This window comes from Crinia signifera, chromosome 9 (genome assembly GCF_055691185.1).
Source record: "Crinia signifera chromosome 9, ASM5569118v1, whole genome shotgun sequence".
Lineage (NCBI taxonomy): Eukaryota > Metazoa > Chordata > Amphibia > Anura > Myobatrachidae > Crinia > Crinia signifera.
The window spans coordinates 130360842-130386475 of NC_139225.1; the positions used below are offsets into that span (position 1 = coordinate 130360842).

The following is a 25634-nucleotide window of genomic DNA, read 5'->3' on the forward strand; positions in this document are numbered from 1 at the left end:
ACCAGTGAGCCATGTTTGACTGCATACATCATTCATACATGTATGAAATGTACTTACAAGCTAGATAGCAGCAAGGGATAGGTCAGCACCACCATCTGCATCCGTTGGGCTCTGTGTATTAGGCTAAATGTGGGTGGAAGCAGATGGTATTGGTCACACATTAGTTAATGAGTACACTTACAGCACAGGTACATTTCGGAGTACAGGGCACATGTGCTTACCAGAAAAGTATCGGCTGATGATGTGTGTGCGCACCAGATTCCCCCTCTGCGTACCCCTCACTACCCGAGGTGTGGTAGGTTGGGCTTCCTGCACGACTGCTGCATGTTCCTCCTCCACATAGGCAGGTTGGGACAGGGCTATGTTATGCAGCATGCAGCAAGCCTGGATAATCATGACTACTTTGGCAGGGTGGTAAAGCAGTGTACCCTACGACTCTTCAAGACGCCAAATGTGCGCTCCACCACATTGCGGGTTGCAATGTGGGCTTCATTATACCGGTGCTGTGCAGGGCCCTCTGGGGTGCGCAAAGGTGTCATGAGCCAGGAAACACAACCATATCCTGAGTCACCTAAAACACAGATAGGAAGTGATTGCCTTATATGGTAAGGTATGTGTTTCTTTCAAACAGAACACAATGGTAGAAGAGCAATATGCTTGTGAAAGAGGAAACACACACATTGCAGCAGGTACAATTAGGGACAGACACGGTATTATGTTAAAAGGTACTTACCTAGTAGCCAGCCCTCTGGCATTTGGTGGCTGGTAAATCTGTTCCAGAGGGCTGAGTGTCTCAGAATATAGGCGTCATGTCAGTTTCCCGGAAAGCCTGCCACAACACTCAGGATTTTCAAATTAGCATTGGATACAACCTGCACGTTCAGGGAGTGCCGCCCACGCCTATTGACGTAGACGTGTCCCCGCACATGCGGTGCCCTAATCCCAATGTGTGTGCAGTCTATAGCTCCCAGCACGCGAGGGAATGCTGAGAGTCTATAGAAAGCCAACTTGTGGTCCTGCCACTCCTGCTCAGAACTGGGGAATCTGATGTATGTCCGCCACAACTTCTTTAAAGCAAGTAACACTTGAGTGAAATGCTTAGAGAAAGTGGCCTGTGATACCCCCAAGGCCCATGAGGTCACAGACTGAGTGGAGCCTGTGGCCAAATAGTAGAGGGCACACATTAATTTGTGCAGCCCAGACACTGCATAGTTGCCTTCCCCAAAAGGGTCCAAATCCTCTCTCACCTGCTCATATAAGTCCAACAGGTTAATGCGGTTCAGCCTAAACATCCCCACAACCTGTTGATCCGAGAGGGAGTCCAGGTACAGCCGAGCACGATACATACGTGGGGTACGCAGTAGTCGGGGGGCTACCTGGATCTGGCGCTCAGCTTCCTCCCTCCTGCGCAGCTCCTCCAAATGGGCCACATCACAAATCATCAACTCCAAACCACTCTGCAAAATCTCCATGTTTCAAACCCTCACAGGTGTCCTTAATGCTGTTGGGGTTTATGTATGGGTGTTAGGGAGTGAAAATGAGGGCACCTGTGTTGAAATTAACCATGTGTGCACTTGACCAAAATGAGTTCTGGGCCAAATCGCCAAACAGAACCTGGTCTGAAATAAGTGCGATAATTAGACACCTAAAAAGTGCGATTTGCGAAAACGCATTGCATTAAATAAGCGATTTGTATACTTTCCTATACGAAAACATCTGGATGCGATAAAAATGCGAATTACTATCGCACTTTTGGTCCGCATGCCTTAACGCACATAATATGCGATTTCAGTCCCTTAGCGCATCCCATTAAATTGGCGATTTGATGGAAAAATGCGATATCGCCATTTTGTGGTCTAATTAACGCCAAAAAACGCAGATCTCATCCCATAGAATGTCACCCGAAATATCTGACTGGGAAGAGCAATTAACAGGCTTGGATGAGGCCCACTGATTTGAAGTCAGATAACTCCGGTTCCCAAGGGCCGATTTTTAAAATACTTGTACCCATGGAAAGAGGGGACCCTCAGCTTTCAGACTAGTGTCCTTAGACTTCTGGGGAGGTTTCTGGGTACTCAGAAACCCCCCCTGCGTGCGCTACTGATTTTGCAGCTCCGTTATGTACTTTTAAAGTACACATCGTATCGGATCGCATCCCTTTTGCATGCACTGCGATCCGATACGATGCGTAGCTAGTACATACTTTTTGTACCGTACTATGTGATGCGCGGGAGCGCGCAACGCATAGTACAGAATGGAGCCGGACCACAACGGAGCGTGTATGGGCTCCTTTACTTTTACTTTTCGTTTGCACGTTGTTGTACAAAATGGGGGGGGGGGCTCTGATGTCATGGGATGTCCGCTGCCCACCCAGCATTTCTATTGGCGCATCCACCATTTTCATGGGCACGCCCACAAAACACTGAGTTTCCACCCTAGAACGCCCCCCTGGCTATCAATCACTGTTCGAGCACCCTGGTGAGTGAACATGTCACTGAAGGCGCTTGTGCATTAGGACCTAGGCCAGGGATTGGGAACCTTCGGCCCTCCAGCTGCTGTTGAACTATACATTCCAGAATGCCCTGCAGCAGTTTTAGCATAGCCAAATAGCAAAGCTGTAGCAGGGCATGCTGGGATGTGTAGTTCAACAACAGCTGGAGGGCCGAAGGATTCCCATCCCTGACCAAGGTGGATGCAGAGACCCCCACCATCGACAGAGGGGCCACATTTACCATCTGAATTGGCCCCTGTTAGTATACAGTGCCCAGTGGCAATCCTACAATATGCAGCTGTGTAATTGAAACACTGAAAAGATTCCGTAAATCTCTCCTTAGAATACTGTTACCAGGCAGTGACCTCACATGAACACAACCCATTCTCTGTGATCACGTGCTGCTGTTTGGAATCTTGTCCAGTGCCAGAACTTTTAATCACAAAAGACAGGAAGAGGAACAAAGTCTGTGATTGTGCTGTGTTCCTAATGGCGCTGAATGTAGCAGGGACCCTTCTCCTTGCTACGGGAGTCACTCTCATCATCTACTTCATTAAATGGTGGAATAAGATATCCCAGAAGAACCTGCCCCCGGGGCCCACACCTCTGCCTCTGCTGGGGAACATCCTGCAGATTAGCAATGCAGAGATGCCACAATGTTTGCTGAAGGTAAGCGGGGGAATCCATAGTTGCCTACCCTCCTGCATTCTGCAGGAGACTCCCTGAAATAGCAGCAATCTTCCTCTCCCCCTCATTAGTCTAGTAATCTCCATACCTCCCAAAACGACCCTCTCCAGGAGGGCCACATTGCTCTGCTTCTGCACTTCACTCTTAATGTATAATTATACCCCTTTTCCACTTGCAAAACTATCCCGGGTTTTTGCACATGAACGCGCATCAACCCGGGATTTAGCTCAGTGTGAAAGGGTCTTGAAAGAATATCCTGGGATGAGTATCCCGGGATTTCTACCCAGGTCCTGACCTGGGTAGATTCCAGAATCGACCCGGGATGCAATCAGTGTGAATGGTCCCATACCCGGGATCGGTACATGGGACTTTAAAAAAGCTGCTGATTGGAGCTTTCTTGGGCTCACAAATGCTGATGTCATCTTTCAGAGCCCTAAAGTCCATTTCTAATGACATGCATTTGTATTTGCAGGGATTTCCCAGGATCAGTGTGAATGGGGCTGTCCTCGGTCAATCCCAGGTCTGAGTGCAGTGTGAAAGGGTACATTCCCGGGTAGTGTCCCGGGAACACATTCCCGGGTATGACCCGGCTCTGCAAGTGGAAAAGGGGTATGACCCTCATCTCTGTTGAAGCACCTTTCTTATCAATTAACTAGCTCACCACAGGTGATGACAATCATAGATGAAGATAAAAGTCCAGGAGCAGAGCATTGTACCTCCTAGAGAGGGTCATGTTGGGAGTATGACCTAGCCCACATTACACTGTTACAATTTTAGGGAAAAAAAAGGAATCTCATGCCCTTTGGGAGGAGCATGACACTCACCCTCAATGGGGACGCTTCGCAAAATTCCATTACCAACTAAAATCTTCCTGAAACTAGTTTTCAAAAGTAGGCAAGTATGCATTTACCCATTCGTCATACTTGCCTACCTGACCCTCTCCTTCAGGGAGAAAATGTTCTGTTCCTGGGCTTCCCTTGTAATGTATGATTGACATCACCTGTGGGGAGCTAGGTAATTGATAAGAAAGGTGTTTCACCACAGGTGCTGGCAAACATACACTACCAGGGAAGCCCAGGAACAGAGCATTGTCTCCCTCATGGAGAGGGTCAGGTAGGCCAGTATGTTATTGTAATATGACAGATAGTGCATACCTCCCAACATGACCCTCTCTAGAAGGGACAAATTGCTCTGCTCCTGGACTCTCTTCTTAATGTATGATTACCCTCATCTATGTTAAACAGGTAAATTGATAAGAAAGGTGCTTCAACACAGGTGATGGCAATTATAAATTAAGAGGGAAGTGCAGGAGCAGAGCAATGTGTCCGTCCTGGAGAGGGTCATGTTGGAAGGTATGGTTGGTTGGTAGGTTGACAAACAAAAAGGTGAACATGCAAAAAGGTTGACATTCAAAAAGGTTGACACAAGCATCATGGGGAATGTCGACAGTAAAAAAAAAGGTCAACATGTTTTTTTTTTAAGTGTTGAAAATGTCAACACAGACATTAATACGTAGCACTTCGTCCGCTCGCCATGCTTTAGCCACGGTGCCCCGATACGCTCGGCACACTATTATATTCTCCCACCAACCTAGTGGATGGTAGGGCATGAAATACCACCTGTCGGCACATGTTAGCTCAAAAAAAAGTGTAAAACCACATGTCGAACTTTTGACTGTCCACCTTCCTCATGTCGACATAATGCTTGTGTCAACCTTCTTGTATGTCAACCTTTTTACATGTCAACCTTTTTTGTATGTCAACCTTTTTGCATGTCAATCTACTTGTTTGTTGTATTTATAGTGCTGACCTAATGTCTGCTGACATTTTTGCCTGGTTCCTATATATGTGTATATATATATATATATATGGGAAGCAAAGACGGGCGGCACTCAGGTGGTGGTGAAAAAAACCAAGGGTGGTTTATTGGTGCATATGTGGTGCCCCCAAAACCCCTTCAGGGCCATCAGGGGTTAAGAGTAACCCGCATTCCAGTGCAGGACACACGGGGTTAATATTCCCCCGGGACTTTCGCGCCAAGGTGGTGACGGACAGGAGAGTGAGGGCCTGGGGATTGGCTGGTTGTTTTGGAGGAGGCGAAAGGAGTGCGGAAGAGGACTGACCGGGAGGGAAGCGGTGCGGCGGCGTGGGTGTCTGCATGCCCCTGCAGTGTGGAGCCGAAGTGAACGGTACCGGGAAGGAGAAGGGACCAGCCGGGGAGCCGACGACATCGCGGCAGAGGGGATAGAGAGAGCCGCGCGAGAGAGCCAGCGAGGAGGACGCTGGGACGCGCGTCACAAGAAGCCGCTGACCCGATCCGGCTGTTCCCCCAGAGAGACCGGAGCATCCACCCCTTTCCAGACCAGTGCGGCGTGAGGGCCACTGAGTGCGGCAACACTGCGCCTGCAGTGCCCACACTAGTGTGCCTCGCCGAAGGAGACCAGCCAGCAGCCCCAGCCTGAGGCCAGAGAAGCGAGAGCCGGAGGTCGTGACGGGCGGGAGCCTGCGCCAGTGACCAGCCTTAAGGTACTGACGGTAGCACCCACACGCACAGGCAGCCATTACCCAGCCCCGGTGCCCGCATGACTACCTCCCCACAGCGCAAGGCCCATTCGGAGTACCCCACCTACCAAAGCCCACCAGCATCCTCTCAATCCCGAAACCCACGGGTCCCATCATCCAGTGCCCAAGGGACCAGGCCGCGCATAAGCCCCGGTTAAAAGGGACATCACCCTCATTAGGAGGGTCTGGCAGGCTGCACAGGACAGCCCATTGGAATTGCACCCTGCGTTACAGTTTGTATCCTGTACAAAGGTACAGGTGTTACAGAGACTTCCACGTGTGTGAGGAGACAGTGCCACCTTGTGGCCGGGTTCAGTAATTCTGCAGTCTTTCCCCAAAGGAACCGTAGAGGCCCTACATATTGCAGAGTACTCCCTTCCGGGACTGACATTCCTTTTCCCCCTGCGTACGGGTTGATCGAGACCAAATTATATGTAAGGTGACGTCACCTCTGGTTATTAGATAGAGAGTTAAACTGGTGCACCAGCTATCCAGGGTATTGCCTATTGTTATGCTTGTGAAGTGATGGGGAGGTTACACCCAGGTCTTCCTCCTTAGATAGGCATCAAGGCTCCGGAACCTCTATGGTCATCAAGGGAGATTCAGGGTGTACAGCAAGTTTTTCCTCCAGGTAACAACAGGTAATTCGACCAGCCACGGGAACCACTGCTTAATGCATTTCGGACCTTTGGGTCCTTCCTCAGAAGCTTATCAACGTGACTTGTCTATGTGAAGTTGGATTTATGCATGTATATGCTGCAGGAAAACCTCAGTGTTAAGGGTACTGTGCCGACTTGTCGATCCAGTAGTAACTTTAAAGCGGGGGTGTTTGACCCCCCGAGTGTCGTTACGGTACTCCGAACACGTGAGGCCTGCAAGTCCTAGTGGACCCACAGGTACCTGGGTTAGGTTGTTTGTAATTGCCACTGTCGAGCCGGCTCGGTAGATAAGACGCCGTAGCGGCGCGTTACTTTTGTTATTGTTACCTAGTAGTATAAATACTGGTTGTCAGGAATAATCGTTACAATACGCGCTACCTAATGATTTGCCTTACGCTGCAGGTACTGCTCTGCCGTGAGGGTCGGTGGGCAGAAGTTGCAATTGAGTTACAATAAATTTGAGTTGTACCGCAGAACGTTGTCCCCTTTCATTGAAGCGTCCCTCCCCTGTCCACCGGAGAGTAGAGAAGTGGATGAACCTGAGCCGTCGCTGAAGCACCAAGGTAGGAAACCCGGTTCCCCTCCAACACCGGTCACTACACATACAGGCAACGTTTCGGGGCTGCGCCCCTTTCTCAAGCCAAAAAACAACAAGACTTGTTGTTTTTTGGCTTGAGAAAGGGGCGCAGCCCCGAAACGTTGCCTGTATGCACCAATAAACCACCCTTGTTTTTTTTCACCACCACCTGAGTGCCGCCCGTCTTTGCTTCCCATATACCAGGGCAGGAGGTACCCTGCTCATAGGAGGGCACCAGGGCAGCTCTATTTAGCAGCATCAGGGAGTGCCGGATACAATTGATGTATGTATGTATATATATATATAGAGAGAGAGAGAGAGAGAGAGAGAGAGAGAGAGAGAGAGAGAGAGAGATGAAAAGCTTCCGTGAAGGGTTCTCTATTTAGCCCTTTATCTGTCACGTTTTATCACTGTTACTTGTAAAGCACAAAGGAATATGTTGGCGCTATATAGTAGTACTGCTAATAATAATGTCTCCACAGCTGAGTAAGACGTATGGGCCGGTGTACACTGCCTACCTGGGCAATAAACGCTGTCTTGTGCTGATTGGCTATGAGGCTGTGAATGAAGCGCTGGTTGACCACAGCGATGTGTTTAGTGACAGAGGAGAGATAGGATCAGTTGATCTGTTCTTTAAGGATTATGGTAAGATATTTAAAATATAGTAAAAACCTCAAATATGTTTTATTGATGAAATACTGTATGTAATTTTAATTTAGTTTCAATTGATGGGTTGATCCAAGTTTGACAGTAACAAAATGCCGACACAATCAAAAGGTCAAGTTGGAAAAGGTTGACACATGAAAAGGTCAACATGTGTCTTACAGGGATTTTTTTGGTGTCAATGATAACACCTGAGCTCGTGAACCCCCAATTACTGTAGTGCCCACCCCCACAGGCTCCTTATGCTCGCCATTCTTCTGCGAACTTTACTGTTCCCATTCGGAGTTCATATGGTAAAGAATGAAAAAGTCCAAAAAAGGGGGAATCATCGTGAATCATTTCCATTGCTATGTTAACCTTTTGCTTGTGCAATTTTTGTCAATGTTGTCCTAGCACATGCTGACCTTTGATGTTGACCTATTAACTGTTTACCTAGACATTGTCTGATACTGGTTCCGGATGATAGATCTAGAGTGTATAGAGTGTCAATAGGTCTATTCCAAAAGGTCGACAGGGCCAAAAGTCAACAAGGTCAAATGGTCAACATGAAAAATGTACATACGTGAAAGGTCGATAAGGTTTTTTATGATATATTTTTAAAACCGCCTTATTTTTACTTCACCATACGCATCGGCATAGAAGGAAAAAATAATAGTGTGCCAAGTGTAGTGAGTCCGAAGCATGGTGTGCATACACGTGTGCAGAAGCATGGTGTAAGCATGTACTTACACCAATTGGGGGTCCAGGTCAACAGTTGTTGACATTGACACCAAAAGATTTCAAAATGTTTCAACCTTTTCATGCATCTACCATTTTTATATCAACATTTTGACCCTGCTGACCATTGGACCCTGTTGACCATTCCCATGTCAACCTTTCCCATTTTGACCTTTTGACCCTGTCCACAGATTGCATGTTGACCTTTTGGGGTCGACCTTTTGACTTTCTACGTAGACACTGTCTTTCTAATAACCCACACCCGGATACTGTCTTATACATTTTACATCAACCAAAGGCCTGATTCAGCGGGTTGTTCCCATGGAAATTAGGCAGTGACGCGGCTGCCGGGGGCGGCCAGCTGACATCACCGGATGTCAGCTGCCCGTCCTTTTCCCGTACAGGGAGCATGCGAAGCTAAGACACCAGAGAGTGTCTTAGTTTTGCAAGCTCCATTCAAATCATTTGATGATCGGTGGCCATCGAATGATTTGGCCCCCACACCCAAGGATTCTAATGGATGTTTATGTAAAACATCCATTCGCAGCCGAGTGGAGAATTTGCAGAGCGAGGTGGTAGTTGGCGGCTGTGCGAGCCAGGGGCGGTGTTGCATGCGGACCAGAATAAGGTCCCAAACGTCTTCTTAGATTCTATTATTATATGCAGCTTAACAGACCTACCTGCTGGACCAAGTCCTGTTTACACTGAGCATCTTGTATATCTGTGTACAAAATGAGTGTTATTAATGAGAACAAAGCTGTAAGGCTGCCCAAATGCTGAGAGCGCTGGACATGCTCCTGAAAATGACAAAAATGGGGACTCTTCACTTGGCCATCCCCTTTCGATGGTAGCTCCACCCCTGCGATTGAAAACCTGCCCCTACAGTGTAGTAGGTCCCATTATGCTTAAATTAAATAGTAGGAGGTACAGTATGGTCTGTATGATGTGTCACATGTTGACTAATAGTGATTTTGCTACTGTAGGATGTGGACAGGGCACAGGGGTGCGACTTCAACGTTTGAATTTTCCTGGAATTAATGCACCGGTGAATCATAAGTAATGGATTATTGGTTAAAAGGATTTCCAGTCTGGCAATTAATTTGATTAGGCTAATTATTGTATTTAGATATTTTAGTTGCACACTCAGGACACCTGAATACTAAATAAAGTGCAAATTTGGAAGCAGTACATCTCATCCCTTCTGATGAAAAAAAGGCTTATTAAAACAGTGCTCCCTATATGTTTACATATATTTTAACAGTTAACAGACCAAGTAAGTGACTGGTTTGTTCCAGGTGGTAATATACAGATACTGTTGCTGAATACTTGTTTTTGCCATCATGCTCCTCATACTGTATTTCCAGATCACCATTGTATGCCACCAGACCCTCCAGAGGCCCCTTACATACCATCAGACCCCTCCAAATGTCTATTATATTCCATTATAAGTTTTGTTATGACATTGTCTTCATCACTTTTTTGATAGGGCCCCCACAAGTTTGTAATTCATCCCTGCATGGGAGTTTGAATAATAACTTCATTCATGGCTCTACAGAGATCTGTGTTAGCTAGACTGATTTAGGAAGAGTACATGTTCCAGTAATGATGAGGGCCAAGAATGCAGCCATGGAAAAGCACAAACATCCTCTGCAATCTGGCTGGAGAAATTTGCATTTGCAGCACTTATCAAATGCCTATTTCCCTACAGAGTGTAAGCTTGTGAGCCAGGGCCGTGCATCAGCAATTAATGTGGCTGAACACTATGCGATTCAGATGAACTTTCTATTCAGTCTTGACTTTATAGTCAAAATCGATAGCCAGAATAGCACCGTGTCCACAGCTTAACTGTACATAAAATTCTTTAAGATACTATGGGGCAGATGTATTAACAATAGTTGGTACTTGTTTCCTAGCACGGCCACACCGATTTACATCGGGGTGGTCGTGTCGGAAAAATCGGGTCGATCGCATCGCATGCGATTTGGTCGCATGCGATGCGATCGTCGCGACCGACCGATTTTGGACCCGATTTTTTTTTTTTAATTAAATGTAAATCGGGTCCCTGGGACCCGATTTTACATTGGATTCAATGTAAAATCTTCCCAACCCCCCCAAATGTCACGGCGTACACCCCACCCCACGATAGACGCCAACCCGAAGCGTGGCGAGCGCAGCGAGCCCGCGAGGGGCGGCGGTGCGCGTCCTCCGACCTTTTCATTCCCCTACTATCCACGTCGGCGTGGAGTTGAGAATAGAATAGTGTGGCGAGCGCAGCGAGCCACCGAGCCCTGAAGCGTGGCGAGCGCAGCGAGCCCCGCGAGGGGACGCGGATACCTTCACAGGTAAACGCGTCCCTTCGCGGACTTCACAGGTGTCCGCGTCGCCACGGACACCTGTGAAGCCCGCGAGGGGACGCGAATAACTGTGAAGGTATCCGCGTCCCCTCGCGGGTCTCGCTGCGCTCGCCACGCTTCGGGCTCGGTGGCTCGCTGCGCTCGCCACACTATTCTATTCTCAACTCCACGCTGACGTGGATAGTAGGGGAATGAAAAGGTCGGAGGACGCGCACCGCCGCCCCTCGCGGGCTCGCTGCGCTCGCCACGCTTCGGGTTGGCGTCTATCGTGGGGTGACGACGGGGACATCTAAAATGTGAAATGGGTCATATTGGCCCATTTCACATTTTTCACATTTTTTCAGGATTTCAATGTTAAAAAATCTTTTAACATTGAAGCCTATGTAAAAATCGGGGGCATCGCGTCGGGACCTATGTTCATGGTCCCGACCGACGCGATGCCCCCGATATTTTACCTTTCCCGACACGATTTCAATGTTAAAATATTTTTTAACATTGAAGCCTATGGGGAAATCGCGGGCATCGCGTCGGTCGCGTCGGGACCATTGTTAACGGTCCCGACCGACGCGATGCCCCCGATATTTTGTCCTAGCCGGCCAAATGGACCTGATTTCATAGGAAATCGGGTCCATCTTATGGATAGTGTACCTTAACTAAAGGTACACGATCCATAAGATTTGTGGCCGTGCTAGGAAACAAGTACCCAATAGTTTTATGTTTTACATTTTAAAAATAACAGGTCCCGCTTTTTTTGCATTACGAGGAGAAGCGGGCACCCATTACAGACAAATGTATTAACCCCCTTTGCTGAGCCGTTATGCCCAGCATCCACGGCTCTGCTTATTGGCGCCCCAAGCAGCACTGGGCATTTTAAAAAAACCTTCTCTGCCCCCTGGCCGGCTCTGTGTGCATGCACGAGATCTTGCTATTATCACGAGATTTTGAGCGTAGTTCGGAGCCAGCCGCAGAGTTAGCGTTGTTCCTGCAGTTGGGATAGGACAATGCTAGTTTTGGACTGGTAAAGCGGCTGGGGCGATTTAACGCCTTGAAGGCTGTTAATACATCACCCCGGCCTCTAATTGCTGGGAGGGGGGGATTCAGGGGACAGCCCCACTGAGCGTTACTCTGCAGGCTGTCCCTAGGTGCATGTTAATACATATACAAAAAACGTAAACCCCCCCCAGTTAACTAGGACTGTGCACCAGCGATTTAGGCGCACTCCCGTTTTCAGCCCCTGAATGGTCGCTGGTTGGAGGAGCATGCTCCTCCGACCAGAGACTTCCATTGCCTCTTCTCCCGGCAGTGTGACATTTTCATCTGTGACCATCTCTGGTCGCAGATGAAAACGGGACACTGAGCAATATAATTGCTGAGCAATATATTGCCAGCGATCATATTGCCCCATGTGTACACACCTTGAGTGCACATATGCACTTATCGCTAGTTGATACATCTGACCCAATTAGCTTTTTTTTTCAAGCTGTCCCATGATTCAATAAAAATATTAGTGTAATTAGTGTACAATTTATATAAACATAATTGCATTCATTTATTCATACAATTGTATGTATTATTATTTGCTGGTCACTTCATAGCAATAGTATAAATTACACATTTTAAATACTCAGAAATTGATTCTTTTCATGGGTAATTCCAGCAAAGCAACTTTAATAAATATGTCCATAAGTATTTCATTTTTGTCAGGTGCAATGTTTGACATAAAAGTCAAAGCAACACATATACAACCAATGTATAAAATGCAAGTACAGTAAAATAAACAAAGATTAAATAAAAAATAAATGATCTTTGAACATGATAGGATCAAAGTAAAAAAAAAAAAAATGAAAGGAAAAATACCTGTGTATACAGTAATGATGTATACGTTTTGCCTGACTGGTTCCTCTCATTGTAGTTGTATAGTACATTGAAGTAAGTAAGTAAGTGTTGAACTACTGTATATTCAATATACTGTAATATTAATTAAATCTTGGGTAACACTTTCATAGGGATATGTGTCTTAGGGTCAATGGGATGATATATGAAATAAGTTGACATGCATTAGGTTGACATGGTCAAAAGGTCGACACATGGTTAACATGAAAATAGTTGACATGAGTTTTTCATATTTTTTTCCATCTATGGCAACTTAAGTCGTCTTGAACACCATATAAGTGTACCGCGTCCTCTTGCATGGCTCAATTCGGTTCCTATGCTTCGGGCACATTATTATATTCTCACTCTATGCCCACTTGGATAGTAAAGTATAAAGGGAAGCGGTCATCTATTAGAATGAACTTAGGTCTACAGTCATTAGGTCGACCCCACTAGGTCGACTGGCAGGAAAGTCGACCTGACTTAAGTTCGACATGGGCCAAGGTCGACATGACTTAAGGTCGAATTTGCATTAAGGTCGACATGAGGAAGGTCGACTGGTCATAAGGTCGACATGGGTTTTTCACTGTTTTTTGAGCCGACATGTGCCGACAGGCGGTATTTCATGCCCTACCATCCATTAGGGCGTGGAGGAGGTTATTAAAGCTGTGGCGAGCGAATCGAGCCACCGTGCCCGAAGCATTGCGAGCGAAGCGAGCTATGCGAGGGTCCGATTCTCATTGCCAACTGTGTCCATGTCGACTGTGTCGACATTCGGATAAAAAAACAGTGAAAAACCCATGTCGACCTTATGACCAGTCGACCTTCCTCATGTCGACCTTTATGCAAATTCGACCTTAAGTCATGTCGACCTTGGCCCATGTCGACCTTAAGTTAGGTCGACCTTCCTGCCAGTCGACCTAGTGGGGTCGACCTAATGACTGTAGACCTAAGTTCATTCTGACAGATGTACCGCTTCCAGTATAAAAAACCCCGCTTTTTTATAAAAAAAAAAAAACATGAAAAACATGTCAACCTTTTTCATGTGTTGACCTAGTGACTATAGTGGTTGACCTAATGACTGTCAACATAAGTACTGTCGACCTAGGGATCGTATACCTTTTCATAGATACTCACCAAAGATAATTGTCACGTTCTTAGGCATTATGATGAGCAATGGGGAAAGGTGGAAGACAATCCGTCGCTTCGCTCTCACAACTATGAGGAATTTTGGAATGGGGAAGAGGAGTATGGAGGAGAGGATCCAGGAGGAGGCCCGGTGTCTTGGGGAGACATTTATGAAGAACAAAGGTGGGCGGCAAGAAGTAATGAGGGTTCATTATTATTCATAAAGAGTATTTGTTCCATAGATGTTTCATAGCTTCTCAAATGTCCAATTGTTCAAGTTGTGCTGATGTCACAAATATAACAATACTTGGCATGGTGACTTAGATCGATGCGTGTTGAGTAAGTTAGTTTTGTACTTATGTAGTATCTGGACGCCCGATTATCGCATCGCATTCGACCAAATCGCATGCGATGCGATGGACCCGATTTTCCATAGGATTCTATGGATAATTCTAAGGTTTTGTTCAAGGATGGCGCTGATACTACACCAGTGCAGCCCACCTCACACTTAAGACCTTCACCACAGGCCTAGAATCAATATGTGTACAAGAAATGGAGACAGTGTGTATGGGCGCTTAGGTGATATAAACAAATAGAGATATTATACATACAAATAAATGTAGAATCCGCCTGTTTGATTGAGGGTCTAATTAAAAGACCTTTCCCAAACAAACAGGTAAAAAAGCATGTAACCACCGACTGTGGTAATATATCCTTCAGTATTGAGATGTTACCGTCCGCAACAGGTCCCAGATCATAAATAGGGATAGTGAGGGAGAGGGTGCCGGCTCCGCTTTCCTCCACAGATGCTGTGCTTCTAGGTTTTTCTCAATATAAGGCTCCAATGTCACCAGCCTGATGCATTTCGGACCCTTCCTAGTCCTTCGTCAGAGGCTTGGTGACAGACTGAACAATACCTCTATAAATACCCCTTCCGCCATTATGATAATTAATTGCAGGTGCTGTCACCGTCTCCCGTACTCTCCCCATTCAGTGTAAGCGTACAGACGCTTACTTCCGGGATTCGGCAGTCAGAAAGAGTTGTGGAACGCATAGTGCGTTCCACTGACGCGTCCTCTGTTGTCTGTGTATACCGCTTCCGGGATTTAGATGTATACGTCACTTGTGGAACGCACGCTGCGTTCCATTCAATGCAGAGACGCTTCTTCTTCCTGTATTCAGTCCTGGACCGCACATTGCGTTCCAATCCATACGGAAACCTCATTTCTTTTGGGTTTACGCTAGCAGTCCTGTGTCCATATTAATGTTCATTCATAGCAGCATTTGATTATCGTTCATCCTCATAAATAACGCATCATAAATTGGGGTATAAAGAGATAAAAACGATGTTAAGAACAAGATAAAAGCAGATTAAAAAACAGATTTAAAAAACAATTGCAGGTTAAAAAACTTGATTTTAAAAGATTTCATAAAAAACATTTCAATTCAAAATCACCATTTAGACCATGTGGTACCAATGTATTTAACTTATATATCCACTTCATTTCATTTTGGGATAATCTTTGGTCTATATTTTTATTTCTCCAATCTGGTATTATAGTTTGAATTCCTAAAAATGATTTAAGATGACATTCTTTTGAATTATGTTTAACCTTAAAATGTGACGATACTGTATGTGTGGCCAAGCCTTTTCTAATATTATAAATATGCTCGGCCATCCTTGTTTTTAATGGCCTTGTAGTTTTACCTACATAAAAAAGACCGCAGTCACATTCTAAAATATAAATAACATTTTTTGTATTGCACGTTATGAAATCTCGAATTTTATAAGTAAAATCATTAACCTTAAAATCTTTTTGTTTACTCGGACCCTTGGTGCATCTGCACATTAGGCACATTCCACAACGGTGGAAACCCTGACTTCTTGTGCTGGTCCTTTTTTCCTCCATCAGTTTGCTTTGCACCAGTTTGTCTTTGAGAGATGGTGCTCGACGATAGATAAAACTTGGGTGGTCTGGTAAAACTGTTTTTAAAATCGGATCACTTTTTAAAATGTGCCAATTTTTCTTAAAAACAGTTTCAATCTCTCTGGTCTGTGCATTAAAATTTGACATAAAAGCCCATTCAATAGATTTATTATTCTTTGGGACAGTGTTTTTTTCTTTCAATAGTGTGGATCTTTCTACAGCTCTAGCTTTGTTTTCAGCTTCCTTTATTAAATTTTCACTGTATCCCTTTTGACTGAAGCGTGTGGACATTTCACATATTTGTTCCTCACAAATTTTATCCTCAGTACAGTTCCGTTTGACCCGAATGAATTGGCCATACGGAATACCTTCCAGCCAACGTTTATGGTGTTGGCTGGTCCTCTCAATATAGCTGTTCGAATCCGTTGGCTTTCTATGGGTTTTTGTGTGGATCATGTTCTCTTTAATATAAATATTAAGATCTAAAAACACAATCTCGGATTTACTTATATTGAATACCAATTTTATGTTAAAATTATTTGTATTTAAATTTTCACAGAAAGTAGTTAATTCTTCTTCTGTACCACACCAGACAAATAAAATATCGTCGATGAACCTTTGCCATGACACCAGATTCGCCCCCAGGCAATCTCCCCGCCAAACTGCCTGATCTTCCCAATACGCCATAAACAAATTGGCGTAACTAGGGGCGAATCTGGTGCCCATGGCGGTTCCAATCAACTGCAGATAATAAGATCCATTAAAATAAAAATAATTATTTAAAAGGATAAATTTTATGCCCTTTAAAATAAAATCTTTTTGCAGTGCATTAAAATCCGATTTTTCTAAAAAGTATTTAATTGCTTCTAAACCCATATCATGATCAATAATTGTATACAGGGTTGACACATCAGCACTAATCAGTGTGCAATTGTCATCCCATTTGATCTTTTCTAATTTATTAAGGACATCTTTGGTGTCTCTCAGATATGCCTTTGTGGATTTTACCATAGGTTGAAGACAATGGTCGATATATGCAGATAAATTCGAGGTAATACTGTTTGACCCCGAAATAATAGGCCTACCTGGAGGTTTCTCAGGATTCTTATGAACTTTTGGTAAAACATAAATTGTAGGCACTGTGGGGTTCTTAATATTAATAAAATCAAATTCTGTTTTAGTTAAAACATTATCTACTAGTGCTTTTGTAGTTAATACCTCTAATTCTTTTTGAATAGTAACAGTGGGATCATGTTTTAATTTCTTATATGTTTCTCCACTTTTTAACTGATTATCTATTTCGTTGATATAATCTTCTTTTTTTAAAATAACTACGCCTCCGCCTTTATCGGCAGGCTTCAGTATAATTGATTTGTCCTCTTTCAAAGATTTAATTGCTGCGTATTCTTTATTAGTGAGATTTTTGGTCTTTTTGTACTTTGATTTGACAATTTTTTCTGTTTCTTCACTCACCACTTTACTAAAACTATCGATAAAACTCCCTTTAATGTGACCTGGATAAAAACTGGATTTTTGTTTAAAAGTGGATATTGGTACATCTTGTTCTGTAGGTGATTTCTCACCCCCATTTTCCATATCTTTTTTTGTAAAAAACTTTTTTACTGTTAATTTTCTAGTATATTTTTGAATATCTAAGAAAAGGTCAAAGGGATCTATTTGACTGGTAGGGGCAAATTTAAAACCTTTTTTCAGGATTTTCTCTTCGTCATTTGTTAATATCCTATCACTAAGGTTGAATATTTTTGTAGATTCTTCCTTAGAACATTGATTATTAGGGATATTTTTCGTTTTTTTGTCTTTTTTGGGGATCCCACCTCGTTTGCCCCTTTTAGTTTTTCTATTTTTCTTTCTGATGGTATTTACTTTCTTGGTTTCCACCTTTCGCTTTGATCCCGCTCTAAAAAAGGTGACCTAGCTTGATTGAAGGTCTCATATCTATTATGATGATGATACCCTGTATAATCATCTTGATTCTGGTGATAATCTTCAAAATCCAGGCGTCTGGGGATATACCTGTCTTCTCTATGTCTATGTTCTCTAGGGTTATCTCTCCAGTTTTTATTTCTGGGTTTTTCTCGCCAGCTTGATCGATTTTTTTCCCTCCAGTTCGAAATAGGTTTTGTTTTTTTAACATTATTAAATGGTATTTTCTTCTTTTTCGGGGGGGCAGTTCTACTTTGTGTTGGTGCTGGGGTCGGGATTACTTCTATAACATCCTCATCTCCTTTTAAGTCCCTCCTGAATTTTTTTTGTTTTTTATCCTTTAATTCTCTTGTTTCCTTTTTTAATTTTCTCATTATTTCCACTTCTGCCTCTCTGTAATCTTCCAGTTCACAGAAGGGTTTTGTGATTTTTGCCAGGGAATCAATTTCTTTGTTTAGTTTATCCAAAGTACTTTTTCTCTCAGTTAAGATTAATTCGATCAATTGGAGAGAACAATTTTTTAGAATGGTCTCCCAATTATTTTTAAAAGTTATATCGGCAGTATTAAAAGCAGTGGGTTTATTACTTTTTAGACCTTTGGGGATTAATTTCTGTTGTACATATTTTTCTAATGTAATGATTTCCCACCATACCCTATTTTCTTTAAGGATGGTGTTCTCCAATTTCCCCATTATAGAGTCTAGGTCTTCATCAATAATTTCATCATCCTCAGTATATTCAAAAATATCAGTTAGAAATTCATTTCTCTTTGCTCTAAAAGTAAACATATCTGCAGCACACTTTGAACAAGGTGAAAAAGATACAGATAATTCTAAGGTTTTGTTCAAGGATGGCGCTGATACTACACCAGTGCAGCCCACCTCACACTTAAGACCTTCACCACAGGCCTAGAATCAATACGTGTACAAGAAATGGAGACAGTGTGTATGGGCGCTTAGGTGATATAAACAAATAGAGATATTATACATACAAATAAATGTAGAATCCGCCTGTTTGATTGAGGGTCTAATTAAAAGACCTTTCCCAAACAAACAGGTAAAAAAGCATGTAACCACCGACTGTGGTAATATATCCTTCAGTATTGAGATGTTACCGTCCGCAACAGGTCCCAGATCATAAATAGGGATAGTGAGGAAATTCGAGATTTCATAACGTGCAATACAAAAAATTTTATTTATATTTTAGAATGTGACTGCGGTCTTTTTTATGTAGGTAAAACTACAAGGCCATTAAAAACAAGGATGGCCGAGCATATTTATAATATTAGAAAAGGCTTGGCCACACATACAGTATCGTCACATTTTAAGGTTAAACATAATTCAAAAGAATGTCATCTTAAATCATTTTTAGGAATTCAAACTATAATACCAGATTGGAGAAATAAAAATATAGACCAAAGATTATCCCAAAATGAAATGAAGTGGATATATAAGTTAAATACATTGGTACCACATGGTCTAAATGGTGATTTTGAATTGAAATGTTTTTTATGAAATCTTTTAAAATCAAGTTTTTTAACCTGCAATTGTTTTTTAAATCTGTTTTTTAATCTGCTTTTATCTTGTTCTTAACATCGTTTTTATCTCTTTATACCCCAATTTATGATGCGTTATTTATGAGGATGAACGATAATCAAATGCTGCTATGAATGAACATTAATATGGACACAGGACTGCTAGCGTAAACCCAAAAGAAATGAGGTTTCCGTATGGATTGGAACGCAATGTGCGGTCCAGGACTGAATACAGGAAGAAGAAGCGTCTCTGCATTGAATGGAACGCAGCGTGCGTTCCACAAGTGACGTATACATCTAAATCCCGGAAGCGGTATACACAGACAACAGAGGACGCGTCAGTGGAACGCACTATGCGTTCCACAACTCTTTCTGACTGCCGAATCCCGGAAGTAAGCGTCTGTACGCTTACACTGAATGGGGAGAGTACGGGAGACGGTGACAGCACCTGCAATTAATTATCATAATGGCGGAAGGGGTATTTATAGAGGTATTGTTCAGTCTGTCACCAAGCCTCTGACGAAGGACTAGGAAGGGTCCGAAATGCATCAGGCTGGTGACATTGGAGCCTTATATTGAGAAAAACCTAGAAGCACAGCATCTGTGGAGGAAAGCGGAGCCGGCACCCTCTCCCTCACTATCCCTATTTATGATCTGGGACCTGTTGCGGACGGTAACATCTCAATACTGAAGGATATATTACCACAGTCGGTGGTTACATGCTTTTTTACCTGTTTGTTTGGGAAAGGTCTTTTAATTAGACCCTCAATCAAACAGGCGGATTCTACATTTATTTGTATGTATAATATCTCTATTTGTTTATATCACCTAAGCGCCCATACACACTGTCTCCATTTCTTGTACACGTATTGATTCTAGGCCTGTGGTGAAGGTCTTAAGTGTGAGGTGGGCTGCACTGGTGTAGTATCAGCGCCATCCTTGAACAAAACCTTAGAATTATCTGTATTTTTTTCACCTTGTTCAAAGTGTGCTGCAGATATGTTTACTTTTAGAGCAAAGAGAAATGAATTTCTAACTGATATTTTTGAATATACTGAGGATGATGAAATTATTGATGAAGACCTAGACTCTATAATGGGGAAATTGGAGAACACCATCCTTAAAGAAAATAGGGTATGGTGGGAAATCATTACATTAGAAAAATATGTACAACAGAAATTAATCCCCAAAGGTCTAAAAATTAATAAACCCACTGCTTTTAATACTGCCGATATAACTTTTAAAAATAATTGGGAGACCATTCTAAAAAATTGTTCTCTCCAATTGATCGAATTAATCTTAACTGAGAGAAAAAGTACTTTGGATAAACTAAACAAAGAAATTGATTCCCTGGCAAAAATCACAAAACCCTTCTGTGAACTGGAAGATTACAGAGAGGCAGAAGTGGAAATAATGAGAAAATTAAAAAAGGAAACAAGAGAATTAAAGGATAAAAAACAAAAAAAATTCAGGAGGGACTTAAAAGGAGATGAGGATGTTATAGAAGTAATCCCGACCCCAGCACCAACACAAAGTAGAACTGCCCCCCCGAAAAAGAAGAAAATACCATTTAATAATGTTAAAAAAACAAAACCTATTTCGAACTGGAGGGAAAAAAATCGATCAAGCTGGCGAGAAAAACCCAGAAATAAAAACTGGAGAGATAACCCTAGAGAACATAGACATAGAGAAGACAGGTATATCCCCAGACGCCTGGATTTTGAAGATTATCACCAGAATCAAGATGATTATACAGGGTATCATCATCATAATAGATATGAGACCTTCAATCAAGCTAGGTCACCTTTTTTAGAGCGGGATCAAAGCGAAAGGTGGAAACCAAGAAAGTAAATACCATCAGAAAGAAAAATAGAAAAACTAAAAGGGGCAAACGAGGTGGGATCCCCAAAAAAGACAAAAAACCGAAAAATATCCCTAATAATCAATGGTCTAATGAAGAATCTACAAAAATATTCAACCTTAGTGATAGGATATTAACAAATGACGAAGAGAAAATCCTGAAAAAAGGTTTTAAATTTGCCCCTACCAGTCAAATAGATCCCTTTGACCTTTTCTTAGATATTCAAAAATATACTAGAAAATTAACAGTAAAAAAGTTTTTTACAAAAAAAGATATGGAAAATGGGGGTGAGAAATCACCTACAGAACAAGATGTACCAATATCCACTTTTAAACAAAAATCCAGTTTTTATCCAGGTCACATTAAAGGGAGTTTTATCGATAGTTTTAGTAAAGTGGTGAGTGAAGAAACAGAAAAAATTGTCAAATCAAAGTACAAAAAGACCAAAAATCTCACTAATAAAGAATACGCAGCAATTAAATCTTTGAAAGAGGACAAATCAATTATACTGAAGCCTGCCGATAAAGGCGGAGGCGTAGTTATTTTAAAAAAAGAAGATTATATCAACGAAATAGATAATCAGTTAAAAAGTGGAGAAACATATAAGAAATTAAAACATGATCCCACTGTTACTATTCAAAAAGAATTAGAGGTATTAACTACAAAAGCACTAGTAGATAATGTTTTAACTAAAACAGAATTTGATTTTATTAATATTAAGAACCCCACAGTGCCTACAATTTATGTTTTACCAAAAGTTCATAAGAATCCTGAGAAACCTCCAGGTAGGCCTATTATTTCGGGGTCAAACAGTATTACCTCGAATTTATCTGCATATATCGACCATTGTCTTCAACCTATGGTAAAATCCACAAAGGCATATCTGAGAGACACCAAAGATGTCCTTAATAAATTAGAAAAGATCAAATGGGATGACAATTGCACACTGATTAGTGCTGATGTGTCAACCCTGTATACAATTATTGATCATGATATGGGTTTAGAAGCAATTAAATACTTTTTAGAAAAATCGGATTTTAATGCACTGCAAAAAGATTTTATTTTAAAGGGCATAAAATTTATCCTTTTAAATAATTATTTTTATTTTAATGGATCTTATTATCTGCAGTTGATTGGAACCGCCATGGGCACCAGATTCGCCCCTAGTTACGCCAATTTGTTTATGGCGTATTGGGAAGATCAGGCAGTTTGGCGGGGAGATTGCCTGGGGGCGAATCTGGTGTCATGGCAAAGGTTCATCGACGATATTTTATTTGTCTGGTGTGGTACAGAAGAAGAATTAACTACTTTCTGTGAAAATTTAAATACAAATAATTTTAACATAAAATTGGTATTCAATATAAGTAAATCCGAGATTGTGTTTTTAGATCTTAATATTTATATTAAAGAGAACATGATCCACACAAAAACCCATAGAAAGCCAACGGATTCGAACAGCTATATTGAGAGGACCAGCCAACACCATAAACGTTGGCTGGAAGGTATTCCGTATGGCCAATTCATTCGGGTCAAACGGAACTGTACTGAGGATAAAATTTGTGAGGAACAAATATGTGAAATGTCCACACGCTTCAGTCAAAAGGGATACAGTGAAAATTTAATAAAGGAAGCTGAAAACAAAGCTAGAGCTGTAGAAAGATCCACACTATTGAAAGAAAAAAACACTGTCCCAAAGAATAATAAATCTATTGAATGGGCTTTTATGTCAAATTTTAATGCACAGACCAGAGAGATTGAAACTGTTTTTAAGAAAAATTGGCACATTTTAAAAAGTGATCCGATTTTAAAAACAGTTTTACCAGACCACCCAAGTTTTATCTATCGTCGAGCACCATCTCTCAAAGACAAACTGGTGCAAAGCAAACTGATGGAGGAAAAAAGGACCAGCACAAGAAGTCAGGGTTTCCACCGTTGTGGAATGTGCCTAATGTGCAGATGCACCAAGGGTCCGAGTAAACAAAAAGATTTTAAGGTTAATGATTTTACTTATAAAATTCGAGATTTCATAACGTGCAATACAAAAAATGTTATTTATATTTTAGAATGTGACTGCGGTCTTTTTTATGTAGGTAAAACTACAAGGCCATTAAAAACAAGGATGGCCGAGCATATTTATAATATTAGAAAAGGCTTGGCCACACATACAGTATCGTCACATTTTAAGGTTAAACATAATTCAAAAGAATGTCATCTTAAATCATTTTTAGGAATTCAAACTATAATACCAGATTGGAGAAATAAAAATATAGACCAAAGATTATCCCAAAATGAAATGAAGTGGATATATAAGTTAAATACATTGGTACCACATGGTCTAAATGGTGATTTTGAATTGAAATGTTTTTTATGAAATCTTTTAAAATCAAGTTTTTTAACCTGCAATTGTTTTTTAAATCTGTTTTTTAATCTGCTTTTATCTTGTTCTTAACATCGTTTTTATCTCTTTATACCCCAATTTATGATGCGTTATTTATGAGGATGAACGATAATCAAATGCTGCTATGAATGAACATTAATATGGACACAGGACTGCTAGCGTAAACCCAAAAGAAATGAGGTTTCCGTATGGATTGGAACGCAATGTGCGGTCCAGGACTGAATACAGGAAGAAGAAGCGTCTCTGCATTGAATGGAACGCAGCGTGCGTTCCACAAGTGACGTATACATCTAAATCCCGGAAGCGGTATACACAGACAACAGAGGACGCGTCAGTGGAACGCACTATGCGTTCCACAACTCTTTCTGACTGCCGAATCCCGGAAGTAAGCGTCTGTACGCTTACACTGAATGGGGAGAGTACGGGAGACGGTGACAGCACCTGCAATTAATTATCATAATGGCGGAAGGGGTATTTATAGAGGTATTGTTCAGTCTGTCACCAAGCCTCTGACGAAGGACTAGGAAGGGTCCGAAATGCATCAGGCTGGTGACATTGGAGCCTTATATTGAGAAAAACCTAGAAGCACAGCATCTGTGGAGGAAAGCGGAGCCGGCACCCTCTCCCTCACTATCCCTATTTATGATCTGGGACCTGTTGCGGACGGTAACATCTCAATACTGAAGGATATATTACCACAGTCGGTGGTTACATGCTTTTTTACCTGTTTGTTTGGGAAAGGTCTTTTAATTAGACCCTCAATCAAACAGGCGGATTCTACATTTATTTGTATGTATAATATCTCTATTTGTTTATATCACCTAAGCGCCCATACACACTGTCTCCATTTCTTGTACACATAGGATTCTATGGGAAAAAGGGTCCTTTTCATTTCCCCACTATCCAACCACGCATGGAGTTGGATATAAACCTGTGGCGAGCATAGCGAGCCCCGCAAGGGGACGCGGATTCATTAAAAAGTATTCCGCATCCGCTCGCCACGCTTCGGGCTCGGTGGCTCGCTACGCTCGCCACAGGTTTATATCCAACTCCATGCGTAGTTGGATAGTGGGGAAATGAAAAGGACCCTTTTTCCCATAGACTCCTATGTTAAAATGGACTCAGTCCATTTTAACATTGAATCCTATGGAAAAATCGGGTCCATCTCATCGCATCGCATGCGATTTGGTTGCATGCGATGTGATGCGATGGACCCGATTTTTTAATCGGGCGTCCAGATACTACATAAGTACCGTAAGTTTAATTTATATAGCGCACTTTCTCCGACAGGTCTCAAGGCGCTTTACAGACATTATAACACAGAGGATATAGATAGTACAGTCACAGACAAAAAAAACCTTGAGCACACAGTAAGCATAATGCGGGAGTGGTGCAGCATTTTGGATAATAACTTCCATGGGTTGTGTACTCCAACCGGTACTTGTTTCCTATCTGGGCGCCCATCGCGGGCATCGCGTGCACATCGCATGCCATTATAATGACATGCGATGCGACCGACGCGATTACCGCGATTTTACATAGGGACCAATCCGAGGGGACGCGGATACCTTCACAGTTATACGCGTCCCCTCGCGGGCTTCCCAGGTGTCCATGGCGACGCGGACACCTGGGAAGCCCGCGAAGGGACGCGTTTACCTGTGAAGGTATCCGCGTCCCCTCGCGGGGCTCGCTGCGCTCGCCACGCTTCGGGCTCGGTGGCTCGCTACGCTCGCCACACTATTCTATTCTCACTCCACGCCCTAGTGGATAGTAGGGCATGAAAAGGTCGAAGGACGCGTACCGCCGCCCCTTGCGGCCTCGCTGCGCTCGCCACGCTTCGGGTTCACGTTGATGGCGGGGTGGCGTCAACTACTTTTGGGGGGACATTTCAATGTTCAGGGGTGTTTTTGGCCCATTTACTATTGTTCCTATGCTGATTTGGGTAAATTGATCCATTTAACATTGTTTCCTATGGTAAATCGTGGTCATCGCGGGTAAATTGAGGCATTTAACATTGTTCTCTATGGGAAAATCGCGGGCATCGCGTCTGGCCCATCGCACCCGAATTTTTATCGGCCGCGATGCCCGCGATGGCCCCGATTTTACCCCCGATGCCCGCGATTAAAATCGTGGGCGCCCAGATAGGAAACAAGTACCCTCCAACCTGACAAGATACCAGGTGCGGTAGCCATTTAGGTGCTCTGCGTAGAATTACCCTGGGTGGAATAGATTACCCCTAAAAGAAATAACAAAAAATAAG

General features: G+C 42.8%; 1 protein-coding gene across 2 annotated transcripts in view; it reads left to right on the plus strand.

Annotated features, from left to right (window-relative positions):
- Positions 1-2748: 2748 nt before the first annotated feature.
- The window catches only part of LOC146036035 (cytochrome P450 2B1-like), a 34601-nt gene continuing 11715 nt past the window's right edge, over positions 2749-25634 (plus strand). Inside the window, exons 1-3 of one of the 2 annotated variants that reach the window (XM_083159802.1) lie at positions 2749-3160; positions 7458-7620; positions 13743-13892. In XM_083159802.1, coding sequence (XP_083015928.1) covers positions 2981-3160; positions 7458-7620; positions 13743-13892 — 493 coding nt within the window. In that variant the 5' untranslated portion in view covers positions 2749-2980. Of the gene's footprint in view, positions 3161-7457; positions 7621-13742; positions 13893-20012; positions 23760-25634 lie in introns of those variants that run through there. The other variant, XR_014460758.1, reaches the window with a different exon arrangement.